A 22,553-nucleotide genomic window follows, 5' to 3' on the forward strand; every position below is an offset into this window, starting at 1 on the left:
CCTCTATAAATCTCTTATTTATTCTAGTATGGAAAACTGTTTCCATATTGAAACTGGCTCTTCTAATAAGGTCATCTATTTTAGAGTCCAAGTATGTTGCTCTAATTGCCGAGCTTTAGCCTCTTTTTGTTGTTGCATCTCTTTCTCTTTTCTACAAATATAAATCATGGTCGCTGCTCAAATAAGTTATTAACTCTTGTTCTAACCAAAGCTTAATCTTGCCTGATATATTATTTAGCCACTTAGCATCCTTTTACTGTAAATTTTCCATTTTCTGCAAATATTGGAGCTTTAGAGTTCTTTCCCATTTTTTTATTTTTCCGAAGCATCACATTCACAGTTTTTCTGAAGCATATATTTCACAGTTTTTCTGAAGCATATAATTCACAGTTTTTTTGAAGCAAATAATTCACAGTTTTTATGAAGCATATAATTCACAGTTTTTTTGAAGCAAATAATTCACAGTTTTTTTGAAGCAAATAATTCACAGTTTTTTTGAAGCAAATAATTCACAGTTTTTTTGAAGCAAATAATTCACAGTTTTTTTGAAGCAAATAATTCACAGTTTTTTTGAAGCAAATAATTCACAGTTTTTTTGAAGCAAATAATTCACAGTTTTTTTGAAGCAAATAATTCACAGTTTTTTTGAAGCAAATAATTCACAGTTTTTTTGAAGCAAATAATTCACAGTTTTTTTGAAGCATATAATTCACAGTTTTTTTGAAGCATATAATTCACAGTTTTTTTGAAGCAAATAATTCACAGTTTTTTTGAAGCAAATAATTCACAGTTTTTTTGAAGCAAATAATTCACAGTTTTGTTGACAGTTTTTTCTCTTTAACTCTCTTTGTTTTTTGTTAAATTCCAGCTTTGTTAAGTTCCAGTCTTTTTAAATTCCAGCTTTGTTAAGTTCCAGTCTTTTTGAATTCCAGCTTTGTTAAGTTCCAGTCTTTTTAGCTTCCAGCTTTGTTAGGAGTGAATTTGTTTTAAAAGAAAAGCTTAATTAACTTTTTTACAGTGTAATAGACATAAATTAAATTGCAAAAGTTTTAAATGCATAGATCATTTAAGATTTTTGGTTTTGTCATGTTGTACAATTATTATAAATAATGTATATTAAAAGACTAAAAGCTTTAGGACAGAAGTCTGTGAGACACTTTGATAATTTTAAATGTTGATTCAAAGTCATTAACTAAAGCAGTAAAGTTTTGATTAAACATTAAGTCTTTGCAATACCTTGTATATCATAGTTATATTATTTATTAATTAGAAAAATGCTTTTTGGAGATAAATGAATATACCACAAGTTAAAGAACCACTGTCAATCTTAAGCATGATAGTTATTAATAATAGGAGATGTTAGTATTTATCATTTTTAATAGGGGATGTTAGTATTTATCACTTTTAATAGGGGGTGTTAGTATTTATCACTTATGTTATTTAGCAACAAGAAATATTATTCAAAGTAATTTTCAATTCGTGTTGCTTTTAATAACTTAATAATGTTTATTTATACTAATAAATAATTATTAAACTTTCATAAAAAGTTTAATAATTTGTTGAACCCCTTTTAGAATAAGCGGTTATGAGAATTTAGGAATTAAACTGATCATGAATTAGATCGTGAATATAAAAATTCACAAGCTATTAAAATTTAGAAAAATTTTTGGATGATTTTCTTCTCTGTCACACAAATGCTTTGTGTGACATTTAATACTGCATTTTAAAATATTCACACAAATATTTTACACTTTTACCCTTGCACATAATATCATACTGAAATATCTTTTATTTGGTACATAATAGGTTTTGGCAAGTACTAAGATATTTTCTCTATCTATTATGAGAACCGAGAGTCTATTATTAGATCTCATATTTAGATTAATGATAGATTTCAGTTGATAAAAATGGAAGTGAATGAACAAAAAAAATTTATTTTTGCGACATCGCATCTTTTGAAATTATTTCTAATATATATATATGTATATATATATATATATATATATATATATATATATATATATATATATATATATATATATATATATATATATATGTATATATATATATATATGTATATATATATATATATATATATATATATATATATATATATATATATATATATAATATATATAGTTCTATAGTTTGTTGGCTTTAGGAAGAGCGGAAGGAAAAAAGTGATTCTTACGCCAACACATACGTCACTTTTAATTACTTTTGACTTTCGTCCAACATTTCCGTGTTGGACGAAAGTAAAAACCATTAATTTAATTACAAATTAATCGTTTTTTAAAAAAACCACAAAAACGCAAATTTAATTGACCAGAATGTTTTTAAAAACATTCTGAATGTTTTTATAACATTTTGAATGTTTTTAACAATATAAACAATGTTTTTATTTTTATTTTTTTTAATAAAATGTTTTTATTTTTATTTTTTTTAATAAAATGTTTTTATTTTTATTTTTTTTACTGTAAATCATGCGCGGAGTGTTGCTACATCGACTATCTTATAGCCTGACTCGCAAGGGAGTGCTGCTACATCGACTGACAAATAGCCTGACTCGCAAGGGAGTGCTGCTACATCGACTGACAAATAGCCTGACTCGCAAGGGAGTGCTGCTACATCGACTGAGGGTTTGGTTGGGGCAGGCAGTCTATCATTATAAAAAAAAAAAAATTCCGGTCTTGCATTTTAATTTTTACTTTTTGTCAACAAAATATCGAAAAAACTTTCGGACAACATCTAAGGGTTCTATATATATATATATATATATCAATGGTTTAATTTAGTATCCCAGCCTCACCAACAACACCAATCACCTGTTAATCAACATTCAAATTATTCTGCTCCTTCATCATCATCTCTAATGCAGCATGGATATGTTGTCAGTCAGCTCCCTAACACTAACTACCCTCAGATTGCTTCACCAGTTACTCATCCTCAAGGTTTGTTTATTTTTCTAAAGTGTAAAAATATTGGTTTCTTTTATTTTTGACAGAAGCTGAAAAGTATCTTAATATATTGCTTTATATAACTAAAATAACACTATAGTTTGAACAATTCAGAAATAGATCATTCCATAAATCGGAGCCAGTTGCCTGTTATATTTAAATTCAATATTTATAATAGATTTGAGTTAATATAAAAAGTATTTGTTTTGTCACTTCAAAAAAAATAATATTGATTGTTTAACTTAAATTTAAAACTTTCAAAGTACTAACTGTTTGTTTGGTTTCAATAGTTTTGAACTTAAAAGCTCTAGCTTTTCAATTTTTTTAATAATTTTTTGAAATTTACAATTTATTAATTTATTGCAGCTGTTTGAAAATTATATTGAGTTAAAAAACCCTTAAGTGTCTGTGAACCCTCCCTTGCTATATTAATAAGGGAATAGCATTTAGCAGAGCCTTTAATTGAGTTTCTTTGACATGCTGTCTCTTCATGTATTAACAAATTTAACAACAAAACAAAGTTACAAGAATTAATGTATGGTTTAAATATTTAAATCTAAAATTATTATCTCATTCTTCTTCATCATCAGAATCCCCCTATTGTACCTTATAAAATTACCTTCGAGGTGGCTGGGACTCTTTCCATGATTTACTCTGTGATGGAGAATCTTTAAGAGTATTTATAATAAGGGCAAATCTTTTATTCCACCTTTCTTGTATGGTTCAGATTTTGTCATCTCACCTAAAGATAAAGCTGAATGGTTTGCTAAGAACTTCAATATCATTAATATACTCTCTTGATTCCACTAGTCGCGTTCTACCTGATATAGCTGACAAACAGCTACGATTGCTTGATGTTCATATCACTCCAGTCTCTGTATTTAAAGTAATATTCAGCTCAGGCTCTTCTACAGCTTGTGATCCAGACAATATACTCTCAAGTCCTTAATACTAAGGGGTTAGGAATTTTAGTCCAGATCTAATAAGGGGGGGGGGGGGGATTTTAATTTTTAAGGCCGATTTTCACTTTTTGACATCAAGTAAAAATTAATAAACAAAGGTGGGGGGGGGGTCTTAGTAAGCTTAAGGTGGGTGGGAAAATTTTCCAAAAATTAGCAAGTCTTCCCTCTCCCACACCTTCCCTTTTATTAGGGACTCAAGAATACCTGTAATAGTCTTGCAGAAGTGTTCTCCAGAGCTGTTGTCTATACTTTCAAAACTACTTAACAGTGCTTATCTGAGTCTTGTTTTCCAGTCTGCTGGAAAGCAACAGAAGCTATTACTATTTTAAAAAATTCTGGTGAGCGATCTGACTTGTCTAACTACTATCCCATTAGTCTTCTTACTATCATGAGCATTGTTTTTGAATTTTTAATTAACAAACAGTTTATCAGTTAAACAGATAATAATAAATAAAAAGTTATTAGATTCAAGATGAGAATCTTGAATCTTTACTTACTTTTCAATCATCAATATGAGTTTTGGTTTTCTTGTTAGACAGCACTGTCTATCTTGTCGATAAACAGTACACTTCTTCATATCCTGTAACTTCAGGGGTTCCTCAAGGTTCTATCCTTGGCCCCATACTGGTTTTAATTTACATTAACAATCTTCCAGAAATTTTCACTTTTAAGGTGGCATTATTTGCTAAATATACTACCATTTATTCTTGTCTTGATAAGAAGTCAACACTCTCTGATTGCTTGGAGGGGGCATTTGAGCTTGAAAAGAATCTCACTTCTGCTACAGCATGGGGCTCTCAGTGGCTGGTGAGCTTTAACTCAGATAAAACGCATTGTAAACATACTTGAACCTGCATTTGCAGCCCTCCTCCAACTATTATCACATCGTCGTAATGTTGCTTCTCTTTCTCTTTTCTATAAATATGCTAATGGGAACTGCTCTAAAAAGCTAGCGTCTCTTGTGCCATCTACTAAAATTCATTCTCGTGTCACTCGTCATTCAGTTAAGTCTCATCCTTTTTCTGTGACTGTTCCTAAGTGCTCCAAAAACTCTTACTTGTCTAGTTTAATTCCTTGAACATCAGTTCTATGGAATTCGCTCCCTTCATTTTGTTTTCTTGATTCATATAATTTGCAATTGCAAGTTGTTTGTTAATAGTTATCTTGCTCTATAAACATCATCTCTTCTCTTCCAGTAACTTCCAACTCTAATAGTGGTTGCTGGCAGCCTTGTTGGAAGTGAAGATGTTTAAAAAAATAACGAATAAAAGAAATATTCTGTAATTTAAAAACTGATTTAGAAGAAATCAAATTGTAATTCAGTTTTTACATTTAGTTTCTTTGAAAATCAAGTATTGATGCATGTTTGCTGTTTTAGTCAATCAAGCAGCTCATCAGTTTCTTTGGATATTCTGGGTTATCAATTGATTTTTTCTGTCATTACCGATGTGTACCAAGGATATAATGCATTCTAAATTCATTAAGTCGGAGCATCAGAAACCATCAATTTGTAAAAAATAGTTGTGTCCAAGAACACTTCAGCCATTAATCATTTTGTTAAATTTTTAGAATGTTACCATGAATAGAGCGTACCTAACAATCCAGGCATGTTTTTCTGCTAATTGTTGAAGCAAGCCTGCATTTCTTAAAAGCTTTTCTGCAAATTTCCCACCATGAAATGGTTGTTACATAATGTTCATCAAATTTTGACCATTCTTGTTACTGTTGGACAGATAAGGCAAAGGCTCTTGATCAGAGACTCCTAGTTCTTGGAGTATTAAACACTGTTAAAGACATTTCAAATGAAGCTTTATTGGTGGAACAAAATCTAAAATCTTGGTAAAGGTTAAGCATATGAATAAGATTGTTTTAAGATTGTTTTTTGATTGTTTTGACCTTTTAAAAAAGTATTTTTTAAGGTATAGCTTTTATTTTTTTTTTTTTTTTTTTTTGCGAAATTCTTGCGTACATTTCTGAAAGCTTTAAATAGGTCTGTTTAAATTTCCAATAACTTTAAAACCCAAAAAAGGTTCACCCAAAAAAAAAGTTTGTTCCATGTCTCTTCCATGAAGTGTATAAACAAAGCTTTGTTTTAAATTACCAAAGCAACATTTTTGATGGGATGGCGACATTATTATGAAAAAATTAAGCAAATTATGTTGATGCGTTTGAGAGGATGACTGCTTGCAATGATGAAAAAGCATATTGAAAATCATTTCCCAACAGCTAATTGTTTCTTTTAGCTAAACCTTGTGGGCAGTGCTACCTTGAACAGGGTTGTTAAGTTGACAAATGAAACAAATCAAGCAGTCGTATATTGAGTCTTTTAGTATGAAGAATCTTGATAGTCAGACAGTATAGAAGGATCTTCCCCTAATCTCTTCTTCTTATAACTATATGGCACCTTCAGGTGGCATTTGAGAATCGTTAAAATTAGTTTGTTGTCCAAAAACTTTTTATGCCTAAAGTCATTTCAATTTTTGCTTTTTGTAAGTAAACGTACAGATTCATGGTGACTTTTCGTTTAATTTTGCATTTTGAGAGAAACATAGTGAGCTACCAACATTTAAAACTTAAAACTGTACTGTTACCGTTTCCTAGATGTTTTTTCTAATGGCAACTAAATTTAAAATTAAGCAAAACTTTGTGTTCAGAACTGCAAACATAAAATCACAAAATGTTCGATGTTTAAATATTTCAAAATAATCAAATTTTCCTCCACAGACAAAATAGATTTGACCACTTAATCCCGTACTAGCAATTTAACCCCCTAACCCTAAAAGGTTTTTTTTGGGATTTAAAGGTTCAAATTAACTTTTAATTCGTGACACTTTTTACTGTTGCTGCGTAAAGTTTGTACAATCACATGACTACAGAAATCACATGACTAGAGTTGCATGTAAGAGCTATAATAATAACTTAAAAAAGTTTTATAAAGTTTTTTTTTTATAAATGCGCCATTAACTTTTAAGGCGTTACCACAAAAAAATCTTTAAAAAATACAATGAATCGGGCTGTTATAGGCATTATGCAGTGACCTTACGCATGTTTAAGGGCTTTGAGTGGGTTTGCCTTGGATTTGCCAGGAAACTACAATTTTTCATTGCTTTTTCAAATTGAGCCACCCATTGCCGAATTGTTGGTGGTAAAAGTAGATTTTTTCCCGCAGATTATCGTCAAAATCACGTTTTGTTGCAACAATTGAACTATTTTTTCGTGTCTATATCAACGCTATTGCGTTGTGTACCGTCCATGTCGTTGTTGTGGAGTGTATAATCCATTAAAAAATTTATTGAGCTTGTCTAAAAATAAGATTGTTAATGTTTTAATTTTTACTTGACTCTAAACTAATTGTACCAAATTTATTTCATAGTTGCAGCTAATTATCGCAACTCAACTCCGATTCATCAAGTAACTGCACATCAACAACATCATCAGCAGCAACCTTTCATAGTGTTAGCTCATCAGCACATGGGCGGAGTCCCACTTTCATCTAACCATGGTTATATTCAAAGTAGGTAGTTGTTATCATAGAATGATAATACAACGTTTTGATGTTATTGAATTTTTTTCGCATTATTTAGATCAGCACGGACCGGTTTTTCAAAGTTGAAGGCCATACAATGAGAGGTATACTAACTTGTTTTAAGATTTAAGATATCAACTAAAAAAGCTAACTAGAATATTTATGTATTTTTAAATTTATGTCATTTAGACATGAAAACCTGGGTGCGAATCGACTACAATTTTTGTTTTCGAAAATATTTTAAAGAAAATTTAGAAAAATTAAATAATTTAAACAAAAAAGTGTAATTTTGTAGAAACAATTGCTCCGTTAATTGCGACCTAGATGCTTATACGAATTAAAGGTTAAAACATTGCGCTGTGGTTGTTAAAAGAAAGAAAATAGACTCTACCCGCGCGAGATTAATTATAATTTATTTTTGGTAGGAGGGATATGCGATTTTTAAAATACTTAAAAAAATTTTAATAACCTTAGTATAAATAACTTCAGAATTGCGTTTAATAAGAAAGTTTCTTGCCTTTTTCCTTGCACACGTTGCTTTTTATGTCTAATGCGGGATCTCTTATTTCGAAGTCATGCTTCTAATCCCTTAAGCCTCGGCTGCTAAGTAAATCAAAATCAATAAGCGGTCACGCTTTTAAGAGAAAATATACAAGGGCTTCTTTATTTAGAACAATAGACGAAATTTAGAGAAGTTTAAGAAGCAACTCTTATTTATTATTAGGCGTAAAAAGTTTTAATATTAAATCGGTCGTACTCTCCAGCATTATGTTCTAATAGCTACAACTCATATGACAAACACAGGGAACCATTAAAAAAAATCATTAACTGCGAGATAGTGACGAGTTCAATAAAAACTATTGAAAACATTTGTTATATATTTTGGCGAAAAAGACTTGTCTAGATTGTATATATTTTGGTTTTGGTGTAGGAAAGAATTTTCAAGATTTACTTTATGCAATATTATTTTTTGTAATAGTATTAAATTCAGAACAATATATAATACAACGAAAATCCTACAATAAAACAAAAAACAAATTTATTTTCACGGCGTTAATTTGTGGCCAAAAATCTCCCAACGCGAATTGTTTTTATTTATTGAATTATCAAAACTAAGTGTCGTGTAGACTAGTATATTTTTATGTTTGGTTCGGTCTACATTTAAATATGCAGTTAAGTAACCAAGGTTCACGGCTTCAGATATACCTTGTATCAGGTTATAATAATCTGATACAAGGAATCAGATTATTATATTCCTTGATGTTTGGGGTAAGGTTATCTAAATAAAGCCATGATATATAAAATACCCGAGCATTAGTTGTATATATTTTTATTAAAAGATTTATGCTAGCGAATATAAAAAGAATGTACAAGCATTTTTTGGTGATGATACTTTCAAATCTTTTTGCATTTTGATTATATCTCAATTTCAGAAATTATTTTTATTCATAATAGTGTATTTTTTTAGACATTTATCATTTCAAGATATTTTCATGCAATCTTCATGAGAAAGATCACATATTCAAAATATAAAAATAATGTATTTCTATTAGTTTTGATAAATATTACCTGTTATAAAAATGCCACTAAGATGACACCTTTCTTAATGTTATGGTTGTTTATTTATTTTGAATAAACTAAGGTTTAGATGTATATAGTAGCTTTATTGGTTTAAGGTTAAGTTAATATATTGCTTTAAGATTAAGTTATTCTATTGGTTTAAAATTAAGTTAAGCTTAAGGTTAGCTATTTAATCAACAACAAGATTAGAAATTTTGTTGTGGATTAAATGCTACGCCGTTCAACAAGCTATGCAAAATACAGTGTTTGTAGGTTTTTGAATTAGAATCTACAAATTGAATGAAAATAGAACATGTACAATAAATTGATAGGACAGTAGGTTTTTTTTCCAGGTATTGGCAGGCTGTACTTTTTGCAGACTTACCTTCCTACGACGAGGTTAAAACAACCTCCAACTACAAGCCAATTTAAAGTATTTTTCATAGCATAGAATCTGTTTTTATATTTACTAACTATATCACTTATATTTCGTAATTTCTTTGAATTATTTATGGAGATTGTTTAACGGTATTTTTTACCAAATTTTAAGTTTAAAAAATTAATTTACAACAAGTAATATTCGATAGAACAACTAAGTAGTTATAAATAATGCTGATTAAATATTTATTAGTCAGTAATATTAGTAAGAAACAATTAAATAATAAAATCTAACATATACTTTAAACTTATTTAAATTTAAAACTATAAATTTAAAGAAAAAATTTTATGCATACAAATAAATAATTTGATATTTAAATAAAACACTAAGGGTCGTCTATAAATTACGCACGCAAAATATATTTTAAAAACGTAAGTAAGGAGGTTCTAAGCTCTTTTGCGCGGCGATTTTCATTAAACCTAATCGACTATTTTGATTTTTTATTTAGATTAAGACTCTGCGAGGGAAAACTTTTGATCTTATTTTGTTTTGATTATTCTGAATTTTGCGTTACGTAGTTTAGGAACGATCCCTAAAAACTTCTTAATAAGTTTAAACGAATGTATTCGTTCTCTTTTTCTTGTTCAACGAATATTTTTTTTTTAAACGAATATTGGTATACAAAAATAATCGTATACCATGTATAATTTCAACGAATACTTTTAACTAGGGTATATTTATGTATATTTAGGGTATAGTTATGTATATGTATAGAGTATAGCTATGTATAATTTAAACGAATACTTTTAACTCTTTTACTTACTTTTTTTTACTTACATGAGTATGTTAATTTTTATCAAAAAGTAAATTACATAAGTTATTTTAAACGTTTAATGTAAATTTACATTTCTGCATAAGTAATTAATTTTTTTGAAACGACTTTTACTTTATAATGTTTTTTTCAAAAGTTGGGTAGTAAGCAAACGCGGACGTACCATTAAGGCATAGGAAGAGGGGCTACCTGGGGCCCCCAATCAGCAAAGGCCCCGGGCCCCCGCTAGTTATCTACGCCCCAACATTTCCCCTGCATTGTTAATGCACGTTTGAAATCAAAATAATTATAGTAACGATGAAAACTATCACAGCAAACGCAATATAATAAACGATAGAATTAATTCCCCCCCCCCCCCCCCATCGGACTATTCCGTACGTGACATCACACAAAAAAACAAGAAGTGCTGTGTGCTTGCTTGAGAGCGGGACGCGGGAGACGAGAAGAAAGAAAGATGAAGCAAATATACGAAAGCGGAGCAGAAAAACGGAAAAAGCGTGAAAAAAACAAAATCTGTTTTTCTAAATTTATAACATATTTTAATGTGTCTACAACGTCGTCGATAGCTGATGACGGGCGACTCATTGAAAGTGTGGAGGATAGAGAACAGGACAGCATACAGGAAGATCAAGTGAATGCCGAGGCAGTGGCGCTTCAAGACGAAGAGGAGGACAGCTACAAGTTGTACTTTTCAATACAAAGTACAACTTGTAGCTGTCAGTATAATGCAAAAAATATTTTTATGTTAACTTGTTTGCTTTTGAAAGAAATGTCATTGTTAGTTTAAAAAAACAGAATTAAAAGGCTAGAAGTAGTTAATTTAATTATTATCTAAAATATTAGAATTCTTAAATGAAAAGTGGCATTATTTGAGTCATTTTGTGTAAGTCTTAAGGTTTAAAAAGAAGTCAAAACCTTCAGTCTTGATTATGGAGACTTGGATGACTGAGAGCCTTCACAGGCATGTAATAAATGTTATGGACCATACATTGAACAGATCTAAAATACTCTATGATGTCATTCATGAAAATTATCTTTCTTAACCATTTTACAAAAATATTTGACGGTTAAAACTTCAAAAATTTCTTCTTTTTCCTTTTAGCCTAGTGACGCTGTAAATCAGGAAGTCCCATCACTGTCTGGTGGTCGTGTTTTGGCAGATAATCCAACACTGTGGCCAAAAGACTTGAATGACAAAGAACGATGCTCTATTGTTCAAAAAGGCCCTGTTTAGCTAGACATCGACTTCCATAGAAATCTAGATGGCCGCAGATTTACATCACATTATTATCACATGGTAATGAAAAACGGAGAGAAAATTACACGATCCTGGCTAATCTACAGTAGAGCAAACAACTCAGCTGTATGCTTTTGTTGTAGATTATTTGAAAATGGAAAAACCCAATTGAGTTCAAGTGGTTTCAGCGACTGGAAAAATATCCACGCGCATCTTAAGCAGCACGAGAAGTCTGATGAACACATCACCAACTTGAAAAAATGGCACACACTGAGTGACAGACTTCAAACTGACACAACCATTGATCAGACAAGCCAAGGTCTAATAAAAGCTGAAGTTACAAGATAGAAAGCAATTTTCAAAAAATTAGTTGCTATTGTAACTCACCTAGCAGGGCGAAGTATTGCTTTAAGAGGTCACAGAGAAAAGTTGTATGAACATGGCAATGGCAATTTTTTAGGCCAAGTAGAGTTGCTGGCCAAGTTTGACTCGTTGATGAAGGAGCATCTGATGAGAATTCAGGAGAAAGAAATGTCTGATACATACCTGAGCTAGACCATCCAAAATGAGTTAATAGAAGTTATCGCACAGAGTGTCACTGATGTCATTGTAGAGCGAGTCAAAAAGGCAAAATACTATGTTGTTATCATGGACTGCACACCAGATATTAGCCATGTTGAACAGCTCTCAGTAGTGTTACGCATTGTAAACTGTGATCTCACAAAGGGAGTTACAATCCATGAACATTTTGTGGGTTTTCTTGTGGCCAAGGACACTACTGGGAAAGGTCTGCTAGACCTTTTTCTAGGACACCTCAACAAACTGCACTTGGGCATCTCTGACCTTCGTGGAAAATCCTATGATAATGGAAGTAATATGCAAGGGAAACACCAGGGTGTTCAGAAGAGAGTCCTAGAAGTTAACAACAAAGCCCTGTGTGTGCCATGTGGAAGCCACACCCTAAACTTAGTGGTTGGCGATGCTGTCAAGTCTTCCGTGATATTCCTCAACTTCTTTGGGTTATTGCAAAGACTGTACACTTTGTTTAGTGGGTCTGTTCATCGGTGGACAATTTTCCAGCAGCATGTACAAGAATTTTCTATCAAGGCTTTGTCCACAACAAGATGGTAGTATCGTGTGGCGGCTGTGAAAGCAGTACGTTATCAGCTCGCAGACATTGCGAAAGCTCTAACTGCTTTGAAAGAGTATGCACAGGAAAAAAAATATGCAGAGTGTGCATAAAGTGCTGACAGCCACTGCAAGAACATGACAAAACTGCCCTTCTTGGTGAGTACCATTGTTTGGTATAATGTGTTGTATCACATAAACAGAGTCAGTAATAAAAAGTTTATAAACAAGGTTCTGCAACTTTTCGTGCAAAAGAATTTTCCGCCTTTTACATATCTTTTTGGGAGACAAGGTTCACAAAGCCACAAACTGCAACTTGACTTTTCATAAGTTTTCCATAAAACTTGCATCTCTGGCTTTTAATTTTCGAAAATTTGCGGCCGTGGCGCAGTGGTTAGAGCGCTTGCTTTATAAGCAGGAAATCCATGTTCAAAGCGAACTTTGGACATATTTTCGCGTTACGCTAAGAAGGCGGCGTGAACTTCCTGGTTAATTGCACTTCCACGGTGCTCTGTCACAAGACCGTTGGGTCTTCTTGGGGCACCTAAATAACATTAAAAAACTTTTAAAAAACTTTGGGCACTTTTTATACTTTATTTTGGCTTTCTTGGCAGGAGTTTCTACTTCTGCTGCCGCAATTTCCACATATGTTCGTTTTAATAGCTTCGCGTCTTTTTCTTCTCTTAACTTGTTTAACCATGCTTCTTCTGTAAAATATTGACCAGTTACTGTTCTAACATTTCTGGCTTTTTTTGCAGGATGCTTGTAAGCGTTTTGGGATTGAAATTGCTTCAAGAGAGCTCTTTCAAGACTGATTTTTACACGAATCGCCAATTCTTCTTGAGAAATTAAATTTAAAGTTGAAATTGAAGTTGGAGTTGTAGGCGGAATTAAGGTTTGTGTTTGTTGAGCAGTTTGAGGCAAAGAACTTGGGCTGCGTGATGATTTTGTAACTGCTGATGATATTATTAAGGTGTTATTAAAAATTTAACAAATTTGTAATTTTGTTTTTTCAATGTTGTATTAACTTGATGGAATTAGCCCAGTGTTTTCAAAACCAGAAAAAATTTGAGTACTTAGAAAATTTTTTTTGGAAAAATAGCTAAAACCACTTTCAGCATAGAATTTTCTTAAAATATAGCGTCAAACATCTTTAACATGGCAAAAAACACCAACATCAAGAGGCTGCAGAATCTGAGATAAATGGGCGGGAATGCAAATTAGTGCTAGATTGTTTTCTTTACACTTTAAGGCAACACTTAGTGGCACGTGTGTGCTGTGGCCATCCATAAGTGAAATATGTTGACCGCCAATTTTTTGAATATGAGGAATAAACATTTCAGCCACTGCAAAAGTTAATTACTTTCCATCCAAGCAGATGGGGATGTTGTGTAAAGTGTGTTTGGTGGGCCTCCTTTAATCCAATCATTATAGTGTTGATTCTTTGATTTGTAAACATCAAAAGGCGGTGGAAGGAATCCGTCAGCATTAACACAATTAAGAACAGTCTAATTGATTTTTTCCTTATTTCCAGTTAATACTAGTGAACGCTACAGTAAAAAATTTCTTGCGTCAAAACAAGTTTATTTAATTTAAACTTTATTAACTTATAGAGTAACAATATTTTGTGGTGTAGTGGTTAATAAATTTGAGCATGGTGCCTGCGTGCTGGGTTCAATTCCCATAAGAGTCTCTTCGTTCGTTTTTTTTTTGAATATTTTTTTATTAATTAACTAGTTGATGCTAATCTTAATATTAATACTGTAATTTAATAGTTTGTTATATAAAATCATAAGAATGAATAGTCTGGAAACACGGTTTGGGAACAATAGTTTTTGCGTAATGTTAGGTTCTTGTACCCAGCCTACTTCAAGATAAAAAACCAACAATTTTTTTAAAGAGTTTAAATAAAAGTGTAAAAAACAAAACAATGCCTGCAGCAAATTGTTCAATATATGGTTCTACTACTTCTCGTTATTCGCATGGTATAACAATATTCTGTCTTTCTAAAGGTCATAGTTACAGACAATAAAAAGTGTTCAATAGAGAAGAAAATTGATAGAGATGATCACAAAAGATCGTTTGATTGATTAAGCTTTAAGAAAACAAATTGCCAGTGAATCTTTACATTTATGTGAATGACATTTTAGAAAGCTGTTTGTATATGTGAACTGGAATGCAAGTTAAAATTTATAGAAACAACTTGTAATGGTGCTGCTCCTAACCGAATATTTTTATTAAATGCGTTCACATTTATCTAATTCTAATGATAAAATTTTATGATTGATTTGATTTTTGAATGATTCTTAATGATAAAATTTTTATCATCCTTTTTTATTAAAAAAGATGCACACATAAAACTGTTAATCTTCATTGTCCTGAAAGGTATATTTACTTTATATCTGACCCCCCCCCCTCCTTCAACCAACACACACATCTTCTTAAAATAACAAGAAACTGAGTCATAGCAGACATTTTAAAGAACACCAAACATGTGGTTTACATCTACTTCCAAAATTATCATATGAACACATTAACTTCTCATTTTATTATATTATGAACATCAAATTGGCAGCTCAAGTTCTTAGCACTACTGTTAGTGAAGTCCTTCTTAACTATCAATCTTCAGGTGCTTTTGGTACAACTAACTTAGGTTCAATGATTGACAGTTTTTTTGATTTTATGAATATTAGTAATCATATGGAATAGTGTTTTTAGCCATGTTTTAAAAAGTGGTTAAATTCCATCAATAACTGTCAAGGTAATTTTACTCTAAACTATAGAAGTAAAATGTTTATATCATGGCTGACCTATAAAGGAATTAAAATTACTTTTAATTCTGCTGTTGAGTTTATAATAGTTTTACTTTCTAATGATGTGTCTTATGTATTAACAGAAAAATTTTGTCAAGATCCATGAGAAGATTATTGATGGACATCAACGCCAAATTGGTTCTCGCAAGGATAATCCATCTGTCTGTGATTTTGGCTATAATGATAATACCATCCAAAATCAAAAAGTCTTCCGACCTATAAAAGATGGTAATTCCCAAGAAAATTAGTGATGTGCCATCGGCAAAGGCCGATTAAGGCTAATTATAGGGTTTAATGTAGGTATATAAAGGTAATATCTTAATATGCGGTATGCAACTTGCATATATAAGGTGTGCCTATGCACCTGCTTAGTTTGGCTTAATAGTCAATACCGATGCATCGGCCAATGCCAATTAATCAACCAATGCCATCGGCCAATTAATCGGCCAATGGTTAAGCCGATTGGTTGCTAGTTACAAATAGTATAGGCTAGTGGGTCGAATCACTTCTGATGAATAGGAACATGTTAAATATGTAATTTAAATCCTTAATATTATTATAATACCCTTAAATAAATACATTAAACCTATTATTAGCCACAATCGGCATTAGCCGATGGCATATCACTAAAGAAAATATTCCCTTTGAGATTAATGAAGAACCAGTACCATGCAGAAAGTGAATAAAAACTTCTCTATAATACACCTATTTAAACGGCTATTTTCGTAGCAACAAATTGTTAAAACACGTTATTGGCTAAATGAACAGATACATTAAACCCAATATGGATTGATTTGATCAACAAAACATAAATACATTTAAGTAAAACTATACTAGGTTGTAGTTATATAAAATTTATATTCTTTTCTTGCTTGAATAAATAGACATTATAAGCAGGGTCGGCACTAGTTTATTGGACAATTTGAAGCTAAAATTTCATAAATATTAACTATTAAAAATAGTTAATCATTATATTTTTATATATTCAAATCATAATTATATATGAAGTTAAAAAATTTTAACAGATAATAGACACAGTTTTATTTATATAGTTGCTCAAAATCTTTGGTTAAAACAAAACATTTGTGTAAAAAAAAGTCCCTTGTTAAGCATTATTTTGAAAGTATACATTTAATTTTTTTGGCTGCTTTCATGAAATATAGACTACTGAATAACTCTTCAATCTATGTCAGGGGCGGATCTAGCATTTTTTATCTAGCAGAGAGGCAAAAATTTTGGGAATTTTTTGTTCTCATGCTCGAGTCATCGCAATTTTTTGCAACGCATATTGAAAATATTTGATATATGTATAAACAAATGTTTGGAGTTTACTTCATGTCTTGAGTTAGCTCTCTCAAAGATCAAAAAATGCTGAATTCGCCCCTAATCTCTATTTGTATATAAATAAGAGAATTGGAGTTATAATTGATAATTGAAGTTAGATAAGTCTACTTGAATGGTTAAACTTGATTACAAGGCAAGGCGGCTCAAAAAATGATAAAAAAGATTTGCATGCTTAAGCGTGACAATAATTTCTGGAAAAGTTCAATACTCATGTAAAGTATTTTACAATCTAATTTTTTCAATATTTTAATTTATCAAAATTTAGGGTTTTAAATATGCAATTTATAGTTACATTTTAAGTTAATAAATATAAACTAAAAAAAAAGCAAACAAAACCAAAAATACTCTCAAAAATATATATTAAACTAAAATTATCTGAGGTGCTAAATAAATGCTTTTGTTTATTAATTTCCAACTGGGTAAGAGGACAATCGGGTGGGTTGGAATTTTTATTTTTATTAGTGCACTTATATTTTATAATTTTCAAGGTTGGTTCACCAAAAAAAGTTTTTTATTAATTTTAAGATTTAATTATTAGTTTTAAGATATAATTTCCTTGTTGATAGTAAAACTTATTGAACAAACACATTTTTTAATTTAATAGTTCTATTAAGTAAAAAAATTTAATAAACAGACTCAATAAGCTCAGAATTAATGGAAAAGTGTCTAAAAAAACTTGGAATATGAGTAATAAAAACCCTGAAAAGTTGGCCCTAAATTTTACCAAAAAACTAACTATGTAAAGTTTCCAATCCCCACAAAATGAAGTGTTTGTAAATTTTGTATAGTCGTCTTTTGATTTCAACTCCCAATTATTAAAGTTTTTTGTAAAGCAAAATTTTTATTTGATAACTTAGATTGATTGTAGAAAACCTCTTTTAATGAAAAGAAAACAATTTAATAAAAAACTAATATTATTTACTCTGATACCACAAAATGTTTTTCGCCATTTGTAGCTATGTAATAGCTGTTTTTAAAATTGAGATAATATCAGATAATTGTTTCCGATTGTCAAATGTGAAATTAAGATATTGCTGATCTTATATATATATATATATATATATATATATATATATATATATATATATATATTCTTATTAATAAGTACTCTACTTTTTAATAAAGTTCGCAGTGACTTGGACTTAAGTTGTTGAATTTTAATTTTGTAAGCCTGTATATTATCCTTGATAAAGAAAAGTGTTCTTGCTTTCAAATACAAGTTCAAGATATCTTCAAGAACATTCAAACAAACCTCTTTATCAACAAAAGTATCAGTTTCACTTCTAATCTTCGAAAAACTTAATAAAAAATTTGTATATTCAAAAAGTGAGGATAAAATATCTTTGTCAATTTTATTAATATACTTATAAATCTATAAGTCTTAGTAAGCTTACTAACCGTATTTTTAAAGATTGTTTCAGCAGTAATAAAAATACATACTGCCTCAAATTTCATTTTCTACAGGCCTGATCTGTTACGCGTGTTAACAAGCTTGTACTCAGGCAAATCATCGCTTTCTTGATATTAAGCAGCAAGTAAAATAGATAGATAATGTTGATAGTATTCTTACTTATAAATATCTGAACCTGATGCGACGATGTGGTGATAACATACCTACATAAATAGGCAATAGCCTATTTATGTAGGTATGTTATCTATTTGAAAGTACACAAGCGTTCCCAGATGAAATTGTATCCCTCTAAACTGATTGACCAGAAAGATGCGACAATACATGGTTTACAATATACTTCAAATCCAAGTGATGTGGAAACCCCTGGAGCTCTAACATTTTTTGCTACAAAATATATAAAAAGTGTTATTTGTGGTATATCTGAAGCATGTTGTTTTTCAGCAACAACATTTAACAAATCCTGGTCAATAGCTGTAAAAAAAGAATCAAGCTTGTCTTGATGCAACTCAAAAATGGGATCAAAATGATTCAAAATTTCTGAGCTTTCAGTCATCATTAAAGTTTGTTTTGCACCTTATTTACGCAGACCACCCGATTTTCAAGTTATCAATGAAAACAATTAAAGTCAGCCTATGTTTCCAGACTATTCCTTTTTTGACTATGATTAGAGCTGATAAATTTTTAGTTTAAAGAAGAATTGGCGACACGCTTTAACGACACCGAACCCCAAAAACAATATTTGCTTAAAATGTTCTCAAAAGGCTAAAGACAAAACTGAAACACTTTTATTTCCGACTTCTTCTAAAAAAAGAAAACAGGCTATAAAAATTAGAAAAATAAAAACAACCAATAACAAACAAACGATTATTTTAAATTTTTATTTTAGTTTTTAAACAATGAACAAAGGTTCGGTGTCGTTAAAGCGAAACTTTTAAGAGCGGAAATTTTAAAAGCGAAGGTCGGGAAAGAGAAAAAGTTAAAAGCGAATGGAATGGGTTAAGCGAGAAAAAATGTTGGTAACATTGGAAACGTTATTATTTTTATATAAATGAGTTAATATTTAAAAAGGAAAACGTAATTGACTATTTACATTAAAATTGCTAATTTTCAAAAGTCATATATTCTAGGACAAGAATAAGGAGACAGAAGAGTAGGTATTCTTATAGAGTTAGACTCTAAATCTCTTTCTCTAACTAAGAGAAATCGATTAAAAGCATCGAACTCTCCAGGGCTTTGACAAATTCAAGTAATAGCATATTTAGGAGAGGAATATTTATTAATAAAGACTGCATTTGGATTGTCTCATCTTAAAGGTGTTGAAGTGAGTTAAGAAAAGTCAATTTCAGAAATAATTTCATAAAGTTTATATTTTATAGAAGATTGAGTAAGGCAAAATTAAATTGTTAGAACTTTGCTCCAAAATAAAGTGTAAAAGTTGAGTGTTTATTCCAAAGATAAGAGGTGAAACTAGTTGTCTTCACACAAAAAATTTAGTTAAGCAACAGTGGTTCTATTTTATGTACCATCATATTGGCCAGTTATATTTATTGGTGAGTTATTGGCAAAATGAAGTGAATTTTTAATATTTGTGTTAAAATTAATGTTTTTATCAGACATATTGGAGAAATAAATAAAAGCTCAGAGCCTGTGTCATAAAGGACTAATACTAATGTTCTAGCTAGCTAGCTCTTTAGAGCAGTGTCCATTATAGTATTTATAAAAATAGGTATAGTATTTATAAAAATAGGGTCGGTTTCCAAATAGCATTTCTATGTTCCTAAAATAAAGATATTTTTTTTAGGCAGAGTATCATTATTTGATATTAGTATAAGTATGTAAAAATTTAAGGTTGTAAAATAAAAATTTCTGACCTGTGCTAATTTAACTACCAATTTCATATCAGTAACTTATCAGTAACCTTTTAAATAAAAATTAAAAAATATGAATCCACAAAGCTTTTCAAAAAAATCTCTTTTTTACTAATAAATATAAATAAAATTTTCTGCATTTCAATAACGTTTATCTATTGCATTCACTTTCAGTTAATCATTCACAATGTAGGCTTATTTTGAATAAATTGGGTCTGGATTTTACAATAACAGCAAAACTTGAATTTGCTCACTGAAAAAAAATATCCACATTTTTTGTAGGCGTTAAAAATGCTTTTAGCTCTGATCAAAGTTTCTTTAATATTAACAAAAAATGAGATGGTACAAGAATTAAACAATTTGATTGCATTAATGTATTCATATAAATTTAATAATATATCATAAGTTGACAATATATTCAAAGACTGAATATTTGTGCAATTGTTATAACCAAAAGGTCTTTGCACACCACGAATTAGGCCAATTATATTTCAAGGGTTGTTTATTGTAAACACTTATTTTTTCTAGGTTCTATTTATTTTTTGTATAAAGCTAATTTAAAAAAGGTTGATAAGTTTTGAAGCTTTAATACAATATAATAAGTTGTGACACTTCGGTTCTCAACAAGAATAATTTATTAAACCTCATTTAAATGAAAAATATCAAATAGTTTCTTAACCTCTTATTCTTTACCTAAGAATTAGAAATAAACACAGACCAATAATGACAGTGCAGCTTTAGCTCATTCACCTAATTAAAAAACTCAAAAAACCATATTGCATATTCAAAGCGCATTATTACTTAATGTAAGGAATCTCAAAATTTAATGCAAAATAAAGCAGATATACTTAAGAACACTAAGATCTATCAACATTTGTCCACAAACTACCCTTAAAAAAAACATAGAACTTCAAAAACATGCATCTACAATATTTTTGTAAAAAATCATCAAAGAACAATATGTAACCCAACCAATCCGCAAATATATCAAATAGCAAGAGAAAATATTAACTTTAGGACTAAAACAGTCAGTGCATACATTAGTTTAAAAATAATTTTATAAAAAGAAAATTATTTTTTATAAGAGACCATAAGCATAAGCATAAATGATCAACTTGATAAACATAAACTGATAAAAGTTTACCTTAATTTACATAAATAGTAACATTTGTAAATATTATTATCTACTAGGTAATTATTTATATTAAAAACTAACCTTTATATGTCTCTTTTTTAAATATATTGTGTTGATATGTTTGCCCTGGTTTTTAGTCTATGACTCAAAATTTAAATATCAGTTCTTGAGGTTTAAATATCTTATTATTTCTAAAAGTATCAAGGGTAAACTCACCATACGTAATCAAAATAAAAGCACATTATTAATTTTCATTTTTTTAATTTTATGAATAATTTTTATTTCAACAAAAAAACAATCTTTTGCTTGAAATGTAATGTATAAATATCAAAAAAGGAATTAAAATGAAATAATATCAATAAGAAATTATGCAAGTCTATTTTTTATCAAATAATTTGTAGTGCAAAAATAATTTTTATGGAAGATTTTATACCTTTTTGTACCTTTTTGTACAACTATTACTCTCAGCTAGCGAGAGGTTCCGAGTTCGATCACCACGCCCCTACCGCGCTCAACTTGTTTCTCCGCGCAGCGGCCTTATTCGTCAAGGTTCGCGTTTTGGAGTCATAGAGTTGAGAGAGGGTTATAACCACTATTAAATAGCCTCCTCATCTGTAGTGGTCTTCTCGGCCTTAAGGAGATGAATAACAAAAAAAATAATAATAATAATTCTAAACTATATACAGTAAGTTTTTTTTATTTGTTTAACCTAATAAACTCTAACTGTAACTATTACTCTCAGCTAGAATACCAAATATATAAATAATTCTGAACTATAACTAACAATAATAAAAAATATAAACAATTAAAAAAAATAAAACCCAAACGCCAAAAAATCTCTAATATAACATTGAAATATTAATAAAATCACAAAAAATGATCCAATAATAACATTGTTGTTGTTGTTGAATTATCACGGTACTCGATTTACCGGTTTTCGCTTCAAGACTTATCGCTTTAACGTTATTTCGCTTTTAAACTTTTCGCTCTGACGTCCCACTACCGTTTTTAGAGCAGTTAGATAGGATGGGCGTGTAAACGACGCACCCCTACGAAATTCTAATAATCATGACTATTACTATCCCGATCCTTACTGTCAATTAACGAACATAGGGGAAAGGTGCCTATGATACCCTGGGAGTTTTCATCAGTTTTATTTTTTTTATAAGTTATTCTTATTGTAAAAAAAAGCACAAGTATGCCATCATAGGCAACCACTGCTCTTATGATGGCATAGGGGAGGATGGGGCTAGTTAGGATCGAGGGTAACTTAATGATTTCATTTAACCTTAGAGTCTTCCCTCAGAAAAGCCAGAAATTACTCGAAACCATCCTAATTTACCATTTCATGCAACACACCAGCATTGTAAAATTTTGCGCATGCGCATAGGATATATTGCG

The 22,553-nt window shown here is 30.2% G+C and overlaps 1 protein-coding gene across 2 annotated transcripts in view; it reads left to right on the forward strand.

Annotated features, from left to right (window-relative positions):
• LOC100205833 (ataxin-2) overlaps positions 1–7,953 on the forward strand; it is a 78,968-nt gene extending 71,015 nt beyond the window's left edge. Inside the window, exons 16-19 of one of the 2 annotated variants that reach the window (XM_065807582.1) lie at positions 2,796–2,951; positions 7,293–7,433; positions 7,504–7,549; positions 7,635–7,953. In XM_065807582.1, coding sequence (XP_065663654.1) covers positions 2,796–2,951; positions 7,293–7,433; positions 7,504–7,532 — 326 coding nt within the window. In that variant the 3' untranslated portion in view covers positions 7,533–7,549; positions 7,635–7,953. Of the gene's footprint in view, positions 1–2,795; positions 2,952–7,292; positions 7,434–7,503; positions 7,550–7,634 lie in introns of those variants that run through there. The other variant, XM_065807583.1, reaches the window with a different exon arrangement.
• The last annotated feature ends 14,600 nt before the right edge of the window (positions 7,954–22,553 follow it).

The sequence above is a fragment of the Hydra vulgaris genome, chromosome 10 (genome assembly GCF_038396675.1).
Source record: "Hydra vulgaris chromosome 10, alternate assembly HydraT2T_AEP".
NCBI lineage: Eukaryota > Metazoa > Cnidaria > Hydrozoa > Anthoathecata > Hydridae > Hydra > Hydra vulgaris.